Raw genomic sequence first — 20,431 nt, 5'->3', positions numbered from 1 at the left:
GTCATCAAACTGGGAAGTGTTTGGTCGCTATTTCTTTAAGTAATCTCTCTGCCCCTTTCTCTGTCTCCTCCTTCTGGGACTCCCAAAACATATATGTTGGTTGGCTTGATTGTACCATAGGTACCTTGGGTTCTGTTCACTTTTCTTTTTTTTTTTTTGTTCTTTCTGCTTCTCAGTATATATAATTTCAATTGTCCTATCATTAAGTTCGTTTATTTGTTTCTTCTCTCTGCTCAATCTGCTGTTGAATACCTCTAGTGAATTTTTTATTTCAGTTACTGTACTTTTCAGCTCCAGAATTTCTATTTGGCTCCTCTTTATAGCTTGTATTTCTTTATTGATATTTTCATTGTATTCATACATTATTTTTCTGATTTCTTTTAGCTCTTTGAGCATATTTAAGACTGTTAATTTTGGGATGCCTGGGTGGCTCAGTCGGTTAAGCGTCCAACTTCAGTTCAGGTCATGGTCTCATGGTTCATGAGTTTGAGCCCCGCATCAGGCTCTCCATTGACAGCTCAGAGCCTGGAGCCTGCTTCAGATTCTGTGTCTCCCTCTTTCTCTGTCCCTCCCCTACTCATGCTATCTCTCTCTCTTTCTCAAAAATAAATAAACATTAAATTTTTTAAAAATCCTTTGTCTAATAACTCTAATATCTGGTCTTCTGTCAATTTATTTTTATCTCTTAAGTAGACCATACTTTGCTGTATCTTTGTATAATTTTGTGATTTTTTTCATAGAACATTGTACATTTGAATATTATAATATGGTAATTCCAGATATCAGATTTTCCTCCTTCTCCAGTGTTTACTGTTCTAGATTGTTGAGGACCACTGCTGTCCATTTGTCTGTGATTTTTCCAAACTATTTTTTGTAGAGACTGTATTCTTTATTGTATATGGTCACTGAAGTCTCTGTTCCTTACCTGCATTCAGCTAGTCCTTCAAAATAGATTTCTTTGGAGTGCCTGGGTAATTCAGTCAGTTAGGCCTCCAACTTAGGTTCAGGTCCTGATCTCATGATTTGTGGGTTCAAGCCCCACACTGACAGCTCAGAGCCTGGAGCCTGCTTCAGATTCTGTGCCTCCCTCTCTCTCTGCTCCTCCCTCCCAAATAAACATTAAAAATTTTTTTAAAAAGAAAGGAAGAAAGAAAGATATCCCTGATGCCAAGAGTTTAAAAACCAAACAAACAAAAAATAAATATCTCTCGCATTCTTTGCAGATTGGCTATGTTGGGGCATTCTTTAATGCTTAGGCAGGCTACTTACAACACTGCCTTAGCCTTCACCTGCTACTTGCAACAAACCTAAAGATCATCCAGCGTTGAAAGCTAGGGTCTTCCTGGGTCTTTTCTGAGGATGTGTCTTGTCTCGGGCATGCGCGTGGCTTTCTAAATTCCCCAGTATGTACACAGGCTTTTCTGAATAACCTAAGTTTCAAAAAAAAATCTCTCCCAGCTTGCCTCCCAAGTCTTAGGCGGTCTATTGTATGTCTCAACTTTAATCTTTTTGCCCCAAGAAGCTGCAGGGTGGTTGTTGTTTTGATTTGTTTGTTTGTTTTTAATACCTTACAATGTCTGCGCTATGTCCACCATTTTTCTGTCCTGAGTAATCTCTGAGTTAGATGAAACACAGACATACCTTGTGTTAATTAGTCCTTCAGGTAGCCTTCAGAGTAGAGCAGACAAACACAATGACTTGCTAATAAGGTGTGCTCTGCTCTCTCTAGAACCAAGGCCAAGGTTCCACACTGGGAACTCAAGTTGCTATCTTCAAGACTGTCACTTTACTAGGGAGGTGTGAGGCAAGGGCAAGGGCAAGGGCAAGGAAAAATGCCACAGAGATTTCCTATCCCTTTTAGGTTCTTTTTCTTGATTCAACATTTGCTTCATTGCTCTAAATTGTTTACTATTTTCCTGAGTTCTGACAAAGTTGGTTTTACCAGTTTCTGATATTTTTTTATATTTCTGTGGAGGGATGGGTGTTTGGAGTTGCCTACACCATGCCAATGATATCACCTTTTGGTAAGCTTTTTAATTCTGAGATAATTTCAGACTTAAATTTAAAAAGTTGCAAAAGTAGTAAAAAAAAAAAAAAGAATTCCTATACTGTTCCTATAGCTTTCCCAAATGTTAACATCTTTTATGACCAAAAAAAAAAAAAAAATCAAAACCATGAAATTAGTATTGATACAATACTATTAGCAAGTAGTGGGTGCCTGGATGGCTCAGTAAGTTAAGGCTCTGACTCTTAATTCCTGCTCAGGTCATGATCTCACAGTTCATGGGACTGAGCCCCACATCAGGCTCCAAGCTGATAGCACGGAGCCTGCTTAGGATTCTCTCTCTCCTTCTCTCTCTCTCTCTCTATGCCCCTCCCCTGCTCATGCACAGGGTGTGTGCTTGCTCTTTCTCTCAAAATAAATAAATAAACAAACATTAATTTATTTAATAAATTATTCAAAAGTATTCAAATGCTTCCAATTATCTTACTAATGATCTTTTTTTGGGTCCAGGATGGAATCCAGATCATTCATTTCATGTAGTTTTCATGTCTCCTAAATTTCCCCAATTTGGAAGAATTCCTATCTTTCTTTGTCTTTCATGACCTTGACATTTTTGAAGGGCACCATCTACTCATTTAAAGAATGTCTCTCAATCATATTTCCTAGTGGTTAAATTCAGGTGTATATTTTTTAAAAGAATACCACATAAGTAATACCGTACCCTTCTTGTTGCATCCTATCAGGAAGCATATGATGTTTATATTGCAGAGATAGTTTAGAGAGTTCTCAGCCTGTTTCCCCTAATGTCAACATCTTACATAAACATGGCATCTTCATTAAAACTACAAAATTAACATTGGTTATGAACAGTACTATTAACTATAGACATTACTTGGATCATCAGTTTTTCCACTGTCCTTTTTCCGTTACAGGACCCAATTCAGAACCTCACATTGCATTTAGAGGTAGCTCCTTTTTTATGTGACTACTCTCCCACTAACTCATAGCACAGAAGTCTCACCCCTTCCCTCTCTACATTAGAACCTCAATTCACTGATAATATGGTTACCAATGGCTACCAAGTTTCACTTCTCACATCTCCCCACCACAAGAGAGGAACTGCCCATATTGTCTGTGGTTCACATTAAAAAATCCTAAAGAAGGATTTTGATTGGATTGACTTGTGACAAATGGCTTCCACTAGAAAAATCAGATATGGCTGAGAAAGGAGTGTCTCATAATATAACATGGCTACTGAGGGCCTACGCTAAGGGAGTAAAGCTATTCCGGGAGAAGGGAAATCATTGTAAACTGGGCAGTGACCTCAGTTGACAGAAACCGATTAGCCCATTCACCTCATTTCACAGATGAAGAAACTGAAATCTGAAGAAATAAGTAACTTTCCAATGGCCCAGAGCTAGTCCTTAGCAAAATGAAGGCTAAACCTAGGCCTCCTAATTCCCAGTCCTAGACATTTGCCTCTATGTCCCTAGAACTACCATGATTGTGGAACTAATCCCAGGAATTAAAGAATCTGAAATTAGAAGCAACCTCAAAGTTTATCTAGCTCGTACTGATGTATGAATTTCCCAGTGTAACCAAGCTAACTTCAGAGTAATGGAAGCTATTCCTGTTTATTTTCCTCTAATATTGGGATTTCAAAATAAATTCACATTCAGCAGTTAGGATGCAAACTGTTGGGTGAGGCAGGAGAGGGGAGGAGAAGGATACCCTCAGCAGGTTTGTTAAACAACCTAGACTAAAATCATATAATACAACACCACACAGAATGTAAAAGAGAATAAAGAGATCTGCATGTGTGTTGACACAGGGAGCTGTTTCACAAGTCCTAAGTGGAAAACCAAATTCAAGTAAAAGGTGTGACTAGTGTAAATGTATTTATGTGGGAGACACCACACTGTTAACAGTCTTTATCAATGGTAGGTGGGATTACAGAATATTTTTTATTTTCTTCATTATACTTTCCTATCATTTGAATTATTAAACAAGTATGAACTGAAGATATTATACTGAGTGAAAGAAGTCAGACACAAAAGATCACAGCTATATGAATCCATTTGTATGAAATGTCCAGAATAAGCAAGTCCATAGAGACAGAAAGCAGATTAGTGACTGTCAGGGGCTGGTGTGAGGGAGGAAACGCAAATAAATTGCTTACCTTTGTTATGTCAGTTCATCTATAAAATAAAAAGAGTTGAAGCGGCTGGGTCTCTAAAATCTACTGAGGCTCTACCATTATGATTCTAGACACATTCAACTTTTATTCATTCTCTTGTAATTCAGGCTGACTGCATAAGCTATTTTTCTGACATCATATCACTGACTACTATTAAGAGGGAAGAAGAGGAGGGGCGCCTGGATGGCTCATCAGTTAAGTGTCCAACTCCTGATATCAGCTCAGGTCCTGATCTTGCAGTCATGAGATTGAGCCTCATGTCAGGCTCTCCACACTGAGCATGGAGTCTGCTTGGGATTCTCTCTTCCTCTCCCCTGCTCACTCTCTCTCTCGAAATAAATAAATAAACATTAAAAAAAAAAAAGAGGACAGAAGAGGTAAACCACTACTTTCAAAGATCACAAATGTATAGATTCATCTAAGTCCAATAATGAATGTCAAATGATTACAGAAAGGAGCAAGAAAGTCAGACGAGTAAAAGGTAATGGTCATAGGTAACATGTATTGAGTATCTTCCATGGGCCAGGCACTGTGCTAAATGCCTTATGAATTTCATTCATAGTTTCACAGGCAGTCCTTAGAAGAAAACTGAAATTCCAAAAGGGTAAGTAACTTTCCCAAGGATACACAACTAGTAACAGGCAAAGTGGTGTTGAAACTCAGGCCTATTAATACTCCAAAGTCCGTGTTCCTTCCACTTACTCATGCTGTTTTCCAAAAAGAAAAAGGACTCAAGGAAAATGAGCTGGTGCCAAAGGCAAGGAAATGCAAAAGCAAACAGGAAAGAAAAGACAAAGAAAAATGAAAAGGAAATGATCAGTAAAAATCCAGGATTATCCCGATGCTTGAGAGTGGATCCTCTGTAGGCCAATATTCATGCTGATCCTCTGGGACACCTTCTGTATAATTATGATAAACTTTTCTTTTACCATAATCAGCTAAAAAAAAAAAAAAAAAGCTTCAGTAAGTTTAAAGATTCTTGTAACTATATTTCCATGAAGGAAAGTCTAAAAATCACTGGATTGAATATTATTGATTGGATATTATTTTGTCCTTTCCTTTTAACAAAGAAAGAGCTAAAGAGAAAAAGAAGTAGCTTCCAAAATAGATAAAGGAGGGGTAAATAAAAATAATCAGAATCAGTTGAAAGAATATGTAATATTTGGAGGAAAAATATTTAAAGTAAACAAATGTACAAATAACTAAGATAAAGAATCAAAGAGTTAGGTAAAATTACTATCAAGTAATTTTAAAGAAGTGAGGGAGAAGTAGAGACCAACTGTGGTTTTCCCAGCATGAGAAGCTGCTTGATAAAGGGCATTTAAAATCTGCGGAACAAGGGGCAAAGCATGTCCCAGACTTTGATTTGCAAAGGACACCAGACCACTTGCTGGTAAAAGTCATTTAGCAAAAATCAGGGAACAGCCAGTGGACAAACTGGCTGATGAGTCTGCAGGGAATGATTATTTCATTATGGAACCAAAGAAGGAAATGGAAAAGAGAAGGTGGTCAACCCTCCAAGAATGGCAGATTTGACCACCAGCCAGAGGAAAAATACTTCAGAAATAAGGTACTTTCTCTGAGTGAACCAGTTTTCAAATTAAACTTATCAAGTAAGGAAGGAAGTCCTCAAATAAAGGAAAGAGAAAGAACAAATAGCATGCATAAAACCAGAGTCAGAAAAGACCACTACATGTGATTTCATTTCTTGAGGCAGCCCAATCAACGAACTACCAGGTCTGAAATCTAAACCAAAGGACTGCTCATCAAGCTGGCTGCCTTTAGGGCTACGCCTGGAGCCTTTCCATCCATATTGGAAAGGAAGAAGTAAAATTATCTGTATCCACAAACAACATGATCACATATGTAGAAAAGACTGAGGAATCTACAAAAAAATCTAGTAAAACTAATAGCAAGGTCACAGGACACAAAGTCAACATACAAAAATCAATTATGTTTCTAAACATTTTTTTGTTTTGTTTTTTAATTTGAGAAAGAGAGAGAGTGCAGGGGAGGGCAAAGAGAGAGGGAGAGAGAGAATCTTAAGCAGGTTTCACACTCAGCACAGAGCCCAACATGGGGCTTGATCCAGTGGCCCTGGGATCATGACTTGAGCTGAAATCAAGAGTCGACGCTCAATCAACTAAGCCACCCAGGCACCCCCAATTATATTTTTATGTACAAGCAACAAAAAACTGGAAATGAAATTTTTTTAGGTCTATGTACAACAGCATGCAAAAACATAAAATGGGGATACATTTAAATAACAGCTGTGTAGGATTCTCTAAGGTTAAAAGTGAAAGTGAATACTTTTAGCCTAATAAGCACTCAGCTATCACAGTAACTATTGTGATGTAGGGAACAGGATTAAGAGGGAAGAAGAGGGGACTGACTTTTGTTTGAATTTTCATTTTGGGGTTGTCAAGTTGAGAAATTAGAACAGATCAAGGCAGAAGGATAAAGATGAGCTAAGTGATTCTGGAACTCAGCCTTCCATGTCCATAACCTCAGTTTAATAAAAATCAAGAGTTTTGGTATCCAGAACATACCACTGAGACTCTGGGAGTAGAAAAGGTGAACCTGAGGACGTATCTTAGTCCGATTAAAATATAATTTTCTTGGGGCACCTGAGTGGCTCAGTCAATTGAGGTCCGACTTAGGCTCAGGTCATGATCTCCTGGTTCATGAGTTTGAACCCTGCATCCGGCTCGCTGCTGTCAGCATAGAGCCCACTTCGGATCCTCTGTCACCCTGTCCCTTTGCCTCTCCCCTGCTCATGTGCACACGCATGCTCTCTCTCTCTCTCTCTCTAAAAACTGAATAAGCATTTTTTTAAGTTTATTTGTTTACTTTGAGAGAGAGGAGGAGAACACAAGGAGGGGAGGGGCAGAGAAAGAAGGAGAGACAGAATCCCAAGCAGGTTCTGCTGTCAGCACGCAGCCCAATGTAGGGCTCGAACCCACAAACTGTATGATCATGACCTGAACCGAAATCAAGAGTCAGATGCTTAACCAACTGAGCCACTCAGGTGCCCCAAAGATTTATTTTTAAAAGAAGGTAATTTTCATCTCACAAAGATGTAATTAAGATCAGATTTCTCTTTCCTCTGAGACCACTGACTTACAAGAAATAAGTAAAGCAAAAATAAGCTATAACTACTACTTCCCATTGTCTCTCTGCCCAGTAGGGAGAAGAGGGAGGTCCCTACTCCAAAAGTAGTGAAGGAGGTTGTAGCTTCCCATCCCTTCAGTCAGAACTCAGCACCCATTTAAAAGGGTAGGTATTGTTATAGCCACCTGTGGGGCCCTCATCCCCTCTGGAGAGGTCCAGAAATTCTGCCAGAAGATCGCAACTGGCCTAACAGTGGCTTCACAGACCAGGTAAAGTCCAACCACCTCTTGCTGCCCAGAGGAGAAAGCCATGCGCTATTCTGCTTTGGGGGTTTAAGCAGGATATTATGACTTACTGAGAGTGGCCAGATATTAAGGAGCTGGTCTGCCCATGCTCAAGTCATACACTGATCCTTTAAAGATTCACCATTCAAAGCCAAAGATAATCTTGTATTTCAGGTATTGAGCATTCAGGTATTTAGGTATTCAGAATTTGTGCCTACATTCAAATTGTTGCACTATAATCAAATTGCATCTGCCTGATTCAACTAATTCAGGAGATGGCATGGAGACTAATCTCATTAAAAATGGCAGATGTTGGGGTGCCTGGGTGGCGCAGTCGGTTAAGCGTCCGACTTCAGCCAGGTCACGATCTCGCGGTCCGTGAGTTCGAGCCCCGTGTCAGGCTCTGGGCTGATGGCTGGGAGCCTGGAGCCTGTTTCCGATTCTGTGTCTCCCTCTCTCTCGTCCCCTCCCCCGTTCATGCTCTGTCTCTCTCTGTCCCAAAAATAAATAAAAAATGTTGAAAAAAAAAATTAAAAAAAAAAAAATGGCAGATGTTGGGGCACTGGGGGGCTCAGTCATTAAGCGTCTGACTTCCAGTCAGGTCATGATCTCACAGGTGGTGAATTCGAGCCCATTGGGCTCTGCGCTGCTGGTGCAGAACCTGCTTGGGATTCTCTGTTCCCCTCTCTGTCCTTCCTCCACTTGCATGCACACACTTTCTCTCTCTCTCAAAATAAATAAATATATTCTTTTTAATGGCAGATGCATGGGTATCATAGCCTGAAAAGGGGCATGTGACTCAATCCCGGCCAGTGGGACCTGGGTAGGGGCAGATATCTGCAGGCAAGCTAGTTGGAAGTTTTCCTTAATGATCAAAAACGAAGCTTGAGAATTGGGGATAGGTGAGCCTTTTTTGGACCTGTGGAGATAGCTGTCTACAATGTGATGACCGGAACTATGGCAGCCATTTCAAAACCACAAAAGCACAAGCTGAGTAAAACATAGCAGCAGAAGTATCTGCGCCCAAGACTGCTAAGCCACTGCCCAACTCGGGAATACCTTATCTTTAGATATCATATTCTAGAATAATAAACAATAAATACAAGTAAGCATTCTGAAAACATCCTAACTGCTGCACAGATCAATAAGAAAAAGACAACTCATCGGGGCACCTGGGTGGCTCAGTCGGTTGAGCATCTGACTTCCGCTCAGGTCATGATCTCACGGTTCGTGGGTTCGAGCCCCACCATCGGGCTCTGTGCTGACAGCTCAGAGCCTGGAGCCTGTTTCAGATTCTGTGTCTCCCTCTCTCTCTGCCCCTCCCCGACTCGCGCTCTGTCTCTGTCTCAAAAATAAACAAACATGAAAAAAAGAAAAAGACAACTCAACAGAAAATTGGATAAAGGATACAAACAGAAAACTCTCATAAGAGGAAATATGGATAGTCAAAAAAACATTCTAAAAGATGTTCAACATTGCTAATAATAAAAGCAACACCAATGAACAAGTTTTTTGCCCAGTAGACTTACAAAATTTAGTAATACTAGAGTTGGTAAGTATTTGAGGAAACAGGCCTTCTCAGATTTCTTAGCAGATCGCAAACTGGTCCACTGATACACAATTTAACATAGTTTATGAAACTTTGAAATGTGCATCCCCTTCAACCCAACAATTCTACAGAAATACTCACACATGCACACAAAGATGTTTGTACAAGGATGTTCAGTATTGCACTGCTTGTTAAGCCAAAGAAAAAAATCTTAAATAGTGCAAGGTCCATGAGGAATCGAGTAAATATAGTCCACTCTACTGTGGAATAGCCACAGTCATACAAAATAATGGAGTAAATCTGTCTATGCTGGCATTTCAATCTATTCAAGATATACTGTTAAGGAAAACACACAAATTACAGAAGAGTAGGTATGCATCCCATTCTCATTTTTTTTGTGTGAGGTAAAAAATGTTTTTATATGCACTGAAATAAATCTGAGACAGTATATAACAAAGAATTATCACTAGGAGGTTAATATGAAGCCCTTCAATTTTAAATTTGACATATTTCTGTGTTTAGGAGCTTGTGTGTGTGTGGGGGGGGGGTGTGTGCACGCACGTGTGTATGCATGTATTGCTTTTGCAATTAGAAAAAAAATGTATTTTAATATGATCAACCAAAAGAAAGACCTGGTTTTCCACTAGCATTCACTACTGTTCCAAGTGAGTTGTAGGCAAATGTCTCAAGTCTTCCCAGAGCCCAAGATGCTAGATTCCAGCCTGGGAATCTGTCTCTTGTGCAGAGCTTGAAGGTGACATGAGACTGGCCCTCCGGTCACGAACGGGAGCTCCAAGTGACAGCATCCAAGGACAAAAGCTAAAGAGATAGACAAAGAGCTCACCCCATGGGGCCAGGCAGAGAGGCAAAATCCACTGGATGAGAACCTCTGACACCAAGCCAAAGCCAGCTGGCACTGAATGGAAGGTGTCTGTGGCTCTGAAGTGATCTGAACAGCTGAGGTGGAGTGTGGCTCACAGGGCATCTGCCACCTCAGAAGCCGGAAGGGAGGAAACCATCAAGGTAGGGAGCCATCAGTGAATAACCAGAGTATAAAGAAGCAATAAAGCATTATGCTTGTTTCAATTTCCTATTTAGAATGGTTTCAGACTTTCAAAAAGGAAAAGAAAAAACATTTACCTTCTTAAATTATAAAGTTTTTTAGGTGTAATTTAATTTCTTTCCAGTCATAGGTCTGTGAAAATTTGCATACTGCCATGATGCAAATAATTTTTTTTTTTTTTTCAGAGCACCTCATTATACTCCACTGGCTTGGAAGGATTTTATAAAATCAAGCCTATCCCTCTTCCTTTGACATATGATTTTGGTAACTGATCACCATAGCAGACAGTTGCTGCAAGATGGTACCCCCAACTCCCAAAACATTCGTCTGGGAGGAAGAAGTTCCCTTCCCCATTTCTATCCCCCGAAAGCTGTTTGTCTGAGCCCTCTAGGGCAGGCAGCCATCGCCCAGTGCAGCAGAGCAGGGTGAGAAGTCCTTTTTAGGCAAGATATTAAAAGGAGTTGGCTGAGCAGATCTAAAACCCTTGGTCAACAGGGCGGGGCCAGCCCCGGGGCAGAAGTATTACTTCACAGTTGCATTGGCTTCCTGTGGCTGCCAATAGAGGCGGCATCTGGCAGCCAGCCCACCGCAGAGAAGAGGGAACTCCGCAGAGAAGAAACTAGCAACGAGGCCCCAAAGGTGGAAGTGCAGCCTGAGAAACTTGAGCCGGCCCGCGACTGTGCCGGCCTTGCCACTCACTCTGCAGGGTGTGGCGTGCAGGACCCCTCCGGCTTCACAAGACTGATATGCCTCCTGTGGTGAGCACATTCCATATGCACTTTTCACACACCATTTCATCCCTATCATTTATTCCATATCATAAGGCTATTAGGCAGGTGCTGTAATTTTTCCATTTTTCAGACAGAGAAACAGAAGCCCAAAGAGGTGAAATAACTTGCCCCAGGACGCACAAGCAGGAAACAGAGGAGCCAGGATTCAAACCCCCTGTGTGGCCATCCCTGGAGCCCAGACTCTGACCGCAGCCACTTCAGCTTTCAAGTGAAAATCAAGATGATGAGGTAAAGGTTAGTGCTGCCTCCAACTGACACTGGGGATTGGAGCAATCTTGTCTCCTCCCTTGTAGGTAATATTTTGGGTTTCCTTCCTTGCACACAGCCAGGCAAATGACTGCAATTCTAAAAAGAGATAAATATAAAAACAAGAAGTGAAACACTACAGACACCTGAAACCCGACCATTTCTGCAAGCTCGAGCTAGCAGAGTCGCCTCGCAACAGAAATAGTTCTGTCCTGTTTAGATAGGCTTTGTTTTGCTACATGGCTGCATATGCAGTGAAGTGATATCAAGTCCTGAGGGTCCACTCCTTTGATGAGTTAAACACACAAAGGCCTACATTTTGATGTAATCTGATAGCATGTAGTTAAGTCCTAGACAAAGTGCAACTGTGAGGAAGTGATAAACCCAACTTCCTGCACAAAGCCGCCTGAGATAACACTTTCCATGGACTGGAGAAAAAAAGAGAGAGAGAGAGAGAGAGAGAGAGAGACATGATTGCTACAGAATTTTAAAAGAACTATTCCATTCTTAATAAATAAACCCTTCTCCATGGGGCTCCAGCAACAGCTAAATAAAACGGACTGCAGTCAGGTGACTATGTAGTATTTCCACATATGACTTAATTCTCACTTTTATTCATAGACAGTGTCAATCACTGGAGATTCACTTGATTTTTTTCTCTTAAGATTACTCTAGTTCAAACTCGAAATCTCAGGTATCTTCTTGGCCAGAACATCCCTGCAGTTGACCAAGAACTCGAATTGAGGGAATTGAGTTTGCATTAACTGGCTTAATGGTGTTCCCACTGAGTCATTAAAGAGGTTGAATCAGTCTGAATAAACACACATTGGAAGAGTTGTCAGATTATGGAAGGACCAATAACTATTTCCACAATGCCAAAGCAAGGTCAGTCATGGTTTCACTAAGGGTTCTCAAGAATCATGTCCTATCTAAACAACCAATAAGGGCTGACTGTGCTGGGAATTTTCTGTGAATACATTTACTCCTTTACTAATATAGCAAATATTGTAGAGATTTTTATCTCACAATATTCCCCAAAGAGCACCTACTATGTGCTAGGAAATACAATAGCAAACACAGAAAGAAACAGCCCCTTCCCTCAAAGACTAGTTAGGAAGATGAATAGTAAAGTAAACATAGAAATATGTGTAAATCACAAATTTTATTGAGTGCTTTGACGAGAAAGGACAGGGTGGCCTGATTTCGGTTTTGGATGAGGTGATCACTTCCCTGATGATGTGATATTTAGGCCTGAATCATTCAAGCAGACCAAGAGGGAGGGAAGACAGTTTCGGCAGAGAAAACAGGCCATATCAAGGCCTTGAGTTGGCAAACAGCATGGTGCCTTCAGAAGCTAAAGGAAGGCCATGTGTCCAGAATAAATTAAATAAGGAGAGAGAGAGAGTCTGATATAATCCTGGAAAGCACAGAGGAGCCAGATCAGGCAAGGGCCTTGCAGGCCATGTAAAGAAGTTTGGCTTTATCGTGAGCATACTGGGGATTATTCCAGAAAACACTGCTGAACCTCTAATAGTGTTTTGTTTGTACATTGTTTACTAGGCAAGGCTCTCAGAGAAATGAAGCAGCCCTAACATTCTTTGGGGAATATTGTGAGATAAAAATCTCTACAAGTAATCTGGAGCATTAAAGGTATTCCCCTCAGTTCAGCCAGTTCAGCCAAGCCACAAACTGGGAGGGGGGAAAAATCAGAATGATAAAAAAATTTAACGAACCATGTCATTTTATTATTTTGATATGATTATAGAGTCACATGGTTGTACATATAGATACACTCGCCATATGGACAAATCCTCTTGTTTTACAAAAGAAACTAAGGCCCAGAAATAGACTTTGGAGATGCCTTTGCTGCAGTCATTGGGATGGGAAAGTGAATGTCCTGCTGCTGAGAATATCACAATGGATCTGAAAAACTGGGCTTCCAACATGTAAAACCAGCTTCAAGTTTTCTTTCATTAGGGCTTCTTAATGTGTTGGTTTTATTCCACAATCAAGTGATGCTTTAAATCTTTCAGGCACAGGTTAATAAAAGTCATTTTTTCCTCTTGTGTCTATTTCCAAGCCCTGACCCCTATGTTTCTGAGAACCTACTCTGCGTAAACCCCACTGGCTACCTGGCCCTCAACTGATGGGTTTTGAAGCACTGAGTATGATTAGAGATTTGCTTTTGATTCTGAGGCTCGTGACAAGGGATCCTGGCCCTGAAGCTAGGGAATTTGCTGGTTTGAGATTGAATCAAGTTCTTTAAAAAAAGGATTGACACTTCAGGGCCAACCAGACATTGCCTTTGCTATTCTGATGACTTTCGACTTGGGGCTGAGTGGATTCCTGCTATGTAGTAGCATTTTGACCTCAGTACAGTTTCATTTAGTTGACCTCAGAGAAAATCCTCTACCTCTCTGGGCCTCTACTTCTCTTCAGATGATGCCTAAGACACTTACATGTCCAACATTCTATATGTTGGCAAGACAAATAAAAAAAGCTTAGAATCTTGACAGAAAATGTCCTTAGCACCTCACTTCCTATAATAGAATGGAAAGAAGGAAGGAAGGAAGGAAGGAAGGAAGGAAGGAAGGAAGGAAGGACAGAAGAAGACTGGGGTTGGAGGAGAGAGAAGGAGGGAGGGAGAGAAGGTAAAAAGGAAGGAAAAGAAGGAAGAAGTCATTAGTGAACAAAACTAAGGAAGGAAAAAAGGCAAAAGCTGTGCTTTCCATACCACTCTGCAACCTTAATAGAAATAGATTGGGCTTGAGTTGTGAATAAGTTATTGTTTATTTAGCCATCAAAACACAGCCCAGTGGAGTATACCTAAGCATCCTTTGCAGATTAAGATTCTGGATACCTATGCGTCAGCAACTTCTGTTTAAGAAAACAAATGAAGTTTCAGGAAAAAAATTGTTAAAGAAGAGTTATGCTTTTTTTTTTTTGAAATATTTCAGGGTTGCCTGGGTGGCTCAGCCTGTTAAGGACCAGACTTCAGTTCAGGTCATGATCTCACAGTTTGTGAGTTCCAGCCCCGCATATGGCTCTCTGCTATCAGTGCGGAGCCCGCTTTGAATCCTCTGTCTCCCTCTCTCTCTGCTCCTCCCTTGCTCTCTCTCTCTCAAATAAACAAATATTTTTCTTAAAAAGAAAAATGAATAAATTTGAAATGCCTTATATTGCAAAGATTTTGTAAATCATTGACATCTACGGAAATCACTTAGCCCAGAGGCTAGCACTTAGTAAGTACTCAGTAAATGTTATTTAATGCTATAATTCATACTACAGAGAACCAGAAAACTTGAAATCCAGACCTCTGAACGGATAGCTATGTGATTTAAGCAGGTGTCTCTGCCTCTCTAAGTCTGTTTTCCAAATCTGAAAGAAGAATGGATTGGATTCAATTGAATGAGGTGGCATACAGAGCTTCTCCAGCTGCTATTCTCCAAGTCCATTTCAATTGTGTTAGGGCCCCCATGTTTGAATTGAACATTAATATTTTAATGAAAATAATTTCTTTCTCACACCGTATTGTAAAGCACCTGCACAACTTTGCAGAGCATTTCTCTTTCCTTCCCTAAGCAGATTCTGGAGCACTAAAATTAAAGAGAAGTAAAGGGGATTAACATTTCCCTAAAAGGACCAATTGGAAGGGCAACTTCAGGGCACTAGTTAAACTGTCAGTCCCCTTAATAAATGTCCAATTAGGGAGTCTGGTCCTAGTACTGCATTGTAGTATTTGGAGGACTGTGAGAGTGGGGTCAAGCTCTGTTGGCTCTTAACTCCATCACAACATCTGCTCAAGACTCAGGACTTCCTAAAACTGGATTTTAAACACCCCTAAGAGACTGCCATTTCCCTGAGGGTTTCTCTTCAAGTAAAAATGTTTTTGCCTCCCAAATTGAGTCAACACATCTGTTCCTACCTATCTTAAAAGCTTCATCAATTCAATAATTGTCCAAAAGGAAGAGGGAAAAAAAAAAGCTATTGTGTGATGAAAACTTTTGGCAAATCTTATGAAAACACATTCTTAAAACATCTCTCATTTCTGAGAAACAAAGTAAAATGTATGAATTGTGTTTTGTTTCATGACGAACAAAATGATTCATTGCTACAATGAGGTATTTTGACCATATCTACATAAAACAAGTATGAACATTCAATTGAAAAAATAAAAATAACTCAATTAGAAAAATAAACTTTGAGTACCTCCTCTCTAAACGGCACTGAACTTGGCCTCAAAAAACTAGGCAGGTTGTCATGCTCAAGTTTAAGTTATTTAGGTGTTAGCTGTAGCTTCTATGCACTGAGAAGTTTCTTTACAGCTACTTCTCTGTGCTAACACAGTAGCCTCCAGCCACATGTGGCTACTGAGTGCTTGAAATGTGGCTGGTTAAATTGAGATGTTTTATAAGAGTAAAATACACACTAGATTTAGAAGATTTAGGGCAAAAAGAGAATGTAAAATGTCTCATTAATAATTTTACATCAATTATATATTAAAATGACACTATTTTGAATATGTTGGGTTAAAAATATTTTATTCACTTAGGGGCCCCTGGGTAACTCAGTGGGTTAAGCATCTGACTTTGACTCAGGTTATGATCTCACAGTTTGTGTGTTCGAGCCCCACGTCGGGCTCTGTGCTGGTGGTGCAGAGCCTGCTGGGATTCTCTCTCTCTCTCTCTCTCTCTCTCTCTCTCTCTCTGCCCTTTCCCACTTTCATTCTCTCTTGCTCTCAAAATAAATAAACTTAATAAAATATATGTACATATATACATATATGTATAATTGTGTGTGTATATGTGTATATATATATGTATGTGTATATGTGTGTATATATATATGTGTGTGTATATATATACACACATATACACATACATATATACACATATATATATATATATACACACATATATATATACATATACACACACAATTCACTTAAATTCATCTGTTTCTTTTCACCTTTTTAACATACCTATTAGAAAAATCTAAAATCTCAGGCGCCTGGGTGGCTCAGTCAGTTAAACGTCCAACTCTTGATTTCAGCTGACATCATGATCTCTCGGTTCATGAGTTCAAATCCCACATCCCTCCGTGCTGACAGCACAGAGCGTGCTTGGGATTCTCTTTCTCTCCTTCTCTCTCTCTCTCTCTCTCTCTGCTGCTCCCCAGCTCACACGCACGCGGGCACTCCCTCTCAAAATAAATAAATGAACTTTAAAAATATGAAAACAATTCTTAAAGTATATAATGAAAAAATACCCTCAGTTATAATTAAAGAAATATAATTAAGACAAAGTAAGGTAAGTATTTAAAAGTTTCATAATACCTACTGTTGATGTTGATGAAGGGAAACAGCATTTTCATATGCTATTTGTGGGAGTATAAATTGGTACAAGCTCTTTAAAGGGCAACTCAGCAATAGCTATCAAAATTTACAGTGTACGTACCCTTTTTTCCATTTCAGGAATTTTACCCTCGGTTATACTGATACATTGATGCAAATCTTGTGATAGCAAAAGACTGCAAATGATCTAAAGGTCCATAAATAGGAAACTGGCTAAATGTTTTGGTATATTCATAACTGGAATACTCTATTGCCAGTAAAAAAGGATGATGGTCTCGATATTATTAGTAGTAGTATTAAGAATTATAATATTAAGAAATATTAAATGTAAAAGCACAGTGCAGGAATTCGTTATTTACTCAGAATTATTTGAGATTATATTTTCTGCCAACAAAATGGAAGTCTAAAATAATCATTAAATTGAATTATAGAAAAAAGTTATATTTTTTCTTCATCAGCTGAACTGGGGAGACTAAACATTTATACTTACTACATTTGTGTTTATAGAGGTCTTTCTGGAATCAGGACAGATTGAAGAGGACTAGGACTAGAAGATATCTTATGTAAGGGCAGGGCACATGGTAGACACTCAATAAAGGCTTGTTGTCATTATTAGTCATAGTAACTCAAGCTAAAAGAGATGCAAACTATACAAAGCTAGTGATGGCAGAAAAAAAAAAAAAGAGGAGAGAACCACGTGATAGCCAGAGAAAAAATAGAGCTGGTGACTGATAGTGGGTAGGAGCTAGTAAACTGGAGCAAGCCTTCAGGATAATATCCAAAGTGGCGGGAGGAGCCAGGTGGATGATGGAGCCCATCTCTGAGTCAAGACGTTTAGGAGAATGTGCAGCTTTGAGGAAAAGATAAATTCACTTTGGGACTTATAAATTTAGACAGCCTTGTGAATCTCCAAATATATCCGCTGGGTAACTGGATCCATCTCTCCAGGATTCAGTGGGAGAGGATTAAGTTAGAGTATCTATCTTCTATGATGAAAATGGAAATAAGAGATGAAGATGAAACAGAGATGAGAGATGGGTTGAAGATGAAAGATGGTGATGGAGAGGAGAGATGAGAGCTAGGGATGAAGAAGAAGGATGGTGATGAAGATGAATGTGAAAGGAGAGATGAGAGATGGAGACCAAGATGAGAGGCGGAGATGGAGATGAGAGCTGGAGATGGAGATGAGAGTTGGAGGTGGAGATGAGAGATGGACATGAGAGATGGACATGAGAGATGAGAGACGGAGATGGAGACGAGAGATGGAGGTGGAGATGAGAGATGGAGAAGTAGGAGGCTGGGGAAGGGAAAAGGGGAGATAGAGATATTGGAGATGGACATAGAAATGAGGAGACAGAGACAGAGAAAGACAGAGAATCCCAGCAGCTCATATGTTGTGTGAATGGCCAGGCAACTTCTCAAAATGGCCCAACCACTTGTTGGTGGGACACCGCAGACTACATTTAACTTGAGTGAAGCCTCAAATGGCCATTCCATAGTGTGGGTGCTTGCCTTAGTGGCACTATTTCTCAGGGCTAGTAAATTCAAGTTTGGAAGAGGGAATAATGATTCTTTTCACAAATCTTTACTAAGCACCCCCCCAGACACTGTACTAGGTGCTGAAGTTAATAGTGGTTGTAGTGATTGCAAATTATATCTACAAATTGTTTTACAATTATCTCCTCAAATGATAAAGCTATGAATGTGGGCCTCTTCCCTTGAATGTGGGCCAAATTTAGTGACTTGATTTTAACAAACAAAATGTTACACTATGACTTCTGAGACTCGGTCATAAAAGGCAATGTGGCTTCCTCCTTGATCTCTCTTGGATCACTCATTCTTGGGAAAACCAGCTACCAAGACATGAGGACACTGGAGCGGCCCTATGGAAAGGTCCATGTGGTGAGGAACTGAAGCCTTCCACCATCAGCCATGTAAGGGAACCAACCTGGAAGGGGATCCTCCAGTTTCAATAAAGCCTTTAGATGACTGCAACCGCAGAAACATTTTGACTGCAACTTCATAAGAGATCCCAAGCCACAGCCACCTAGTCAAGCTGCTCCCAAATTCCTGATCACAGAATCTGTAAGATAATAAATACCTATTGTTGCTTTAAGCCAGGAAGTTCTGGGGTAATTTGTTACCTAGCAATAGAAAAAGTGCTAGACAAGACAAACATCGTCCCTTCCCTCATTCTGGGAGCTGGTAATAACCTATTATTGCACAAATGTAGAAACAACGTGAGTCAAATCATGCCAGCAAACCTGCACAAGTGTTATAATGTTCCATCAACATGGAATGTGAAAAGGAGATTTGTTATATTGTTATATTAGTGTGACCGGGATATGAATTTGGAGTCTGCTTTGTCACCCAAAGGGACAGCGTGTCTTCATGACATGATCATTGTAGAGATGGTGGCAAATGATGGTGGGCTCTGGGGCTGTTAGATCTAGTGGATTCAGGTCAGAGAAAGTGCAATGGCAAACCAACCCCCATGCAAACCATGGTAAATGGAGAGCAGAGGCCAAGAGCCTCACCGAGAAAACTGGTCTACATCACCCCAGCCTCCTACTAGGTCTTCCTGCCTCTAGTATCGATACTCTCCGGTGCACCTCACATGGGAAACCAGAAGATTCTTCTTCAATCGCTGCTTCATTACATAGCCTTCTCCTCTACACACACACAAATCTTAGCTAGGTTCCCACTCCTACAGGTAAAGTATCTCAGCCTGGCATTTACGGCTCTCCTCAGTCTGGCTCCAGCTCACCTTTTCATGATTCCCCTATTTATACCCCATCTTTAGATAAACTGAAAATCCTGAAGTTCTCCCAATGTGTCTTCATTTTCAGGCTTCAAACCTTTTGTCAAGTCATTCTCTCAACCTGGAAGCCCATTCCACCCCTCATCCACCTCACTGTATGCTAGCTATCCAACAAAGATGTTCTTAAATGCTTCTCCATGAAATAGTCTCTGATCCCTTTAGCTCATAGAGTATTTCCCTCTTCTGGATGCATCATTAATGGAATTGGTAGGATATAAGTCCTTTTCTGTCTACACTATAATCACACACATATATATTACACACATATATGTGTAGCTCATCACCTCTACCAAGCTTCTTATAAGCTTCATCTTTGTATCAACTTGGTCCTAAGCTTCCTCTTTTCACCCTCTCCTCTCTCCTTAAATGATCCATGACATATAACTTCATCCATCATCTATATACTAGATATCTCCAGCCCTGACCTCTTGTCTGTGTTACAGACCTCTACTTATACCTGCTATGTAACATACTCTCATGGGTGTCTCAAGGCTCTTCACGGTCAACATGATCAGTGGAAACTCATAGTGCCCCCACCCAACTCAGGACTCCTCCATGTTTCCTTTCTCAGTAAATGCCATCCAACACCCAACCAGCCATCCAATTCTGCAAGCCAGAATCTAGGGGTCCTCTTTGAACTCTCCCAACTGTCAACCTCTGTGTCTAATCCATCACTAGGTCTTATTGATCTTACCTTCTAAATAGTTTTCAAATCCCAAACTTTCCTCCATCTCCACTGACACCCCCTGAATCCAAGCTACCATCAGTCCTCACCTTGTCCACCATCTTCTATCTAGTATCCTAACCAGCCTCCCCACATCAACTCTAGCCTCACAACTCCAATCCATTCTAGGTCATATGAATAGAATGGCATTTGGGTTTTAAAACTCAAATCTGTCCAGGTCATTGCTAAAGGTTTAAAGCCTTCAATGACTTTCCATTGTTCTTAAGACAAACATCCAATTCCTTAATATAAACTAACCACTGGACCCTCCATCATCTGGCCCATTT

General features: G+C 40.3%; 1 protein-coding gene and 1 long non-coding RNA gene across 2 annotated transcripts in view; one reads left to right on the top strand and one right to left on the bottom strand.

Moving 5' to 3' along the window:
* EXOC6 (exocyst complex component 6) overlaps positions 1–18,682 on the bottom strand; it is a 296,860-nt gene extending 278,178 nt beyond the window's left edge. The window contains exon 1 of the mRNA XM_042908852.1: positions 18,548–18,682. Within this exon, the coding sequence (XP_042764786.1) occupies positions 18,548–18,606 (59 nt within the window). The 5' untranslated portion in view covers positions 18,607–18,682. The remainder of the gene's footprint in view (positions 1–18,547) is intronic.
* LOC122202465 lies at positions 9,219–12,365 on the top strand. Its single transcript, XR_006194681.1, has 2 exons — positions 9,219–10,967; positions 11,071–12,365. It is a non-coding gene; the product is annotated as an uncharacterized LOC122202465 (long non-coding RNA).
* Positions 18,683–20,431: the final 1,749 nt, after the last annotated feature.

This window comes from Panthera leo, chromosome D2 (genome assembly GCF_018350215.1).
Source record: "Panthera leo isolate Ple1 chromosome D2, P.leo_Ple1_pat1.1, whole genome shotgun sequence".
Lineage (NCBI taxonomy): Eukaryota > Metazoa > Chordata > Mammalia > Carnivora > Felidae > Panthera > Panthera leo.
The sequence above is the reverse complement of the archived record's forward strand: the minus strand, read 5'-3'. Positions and strand labels throughout refer to the sequence as shown.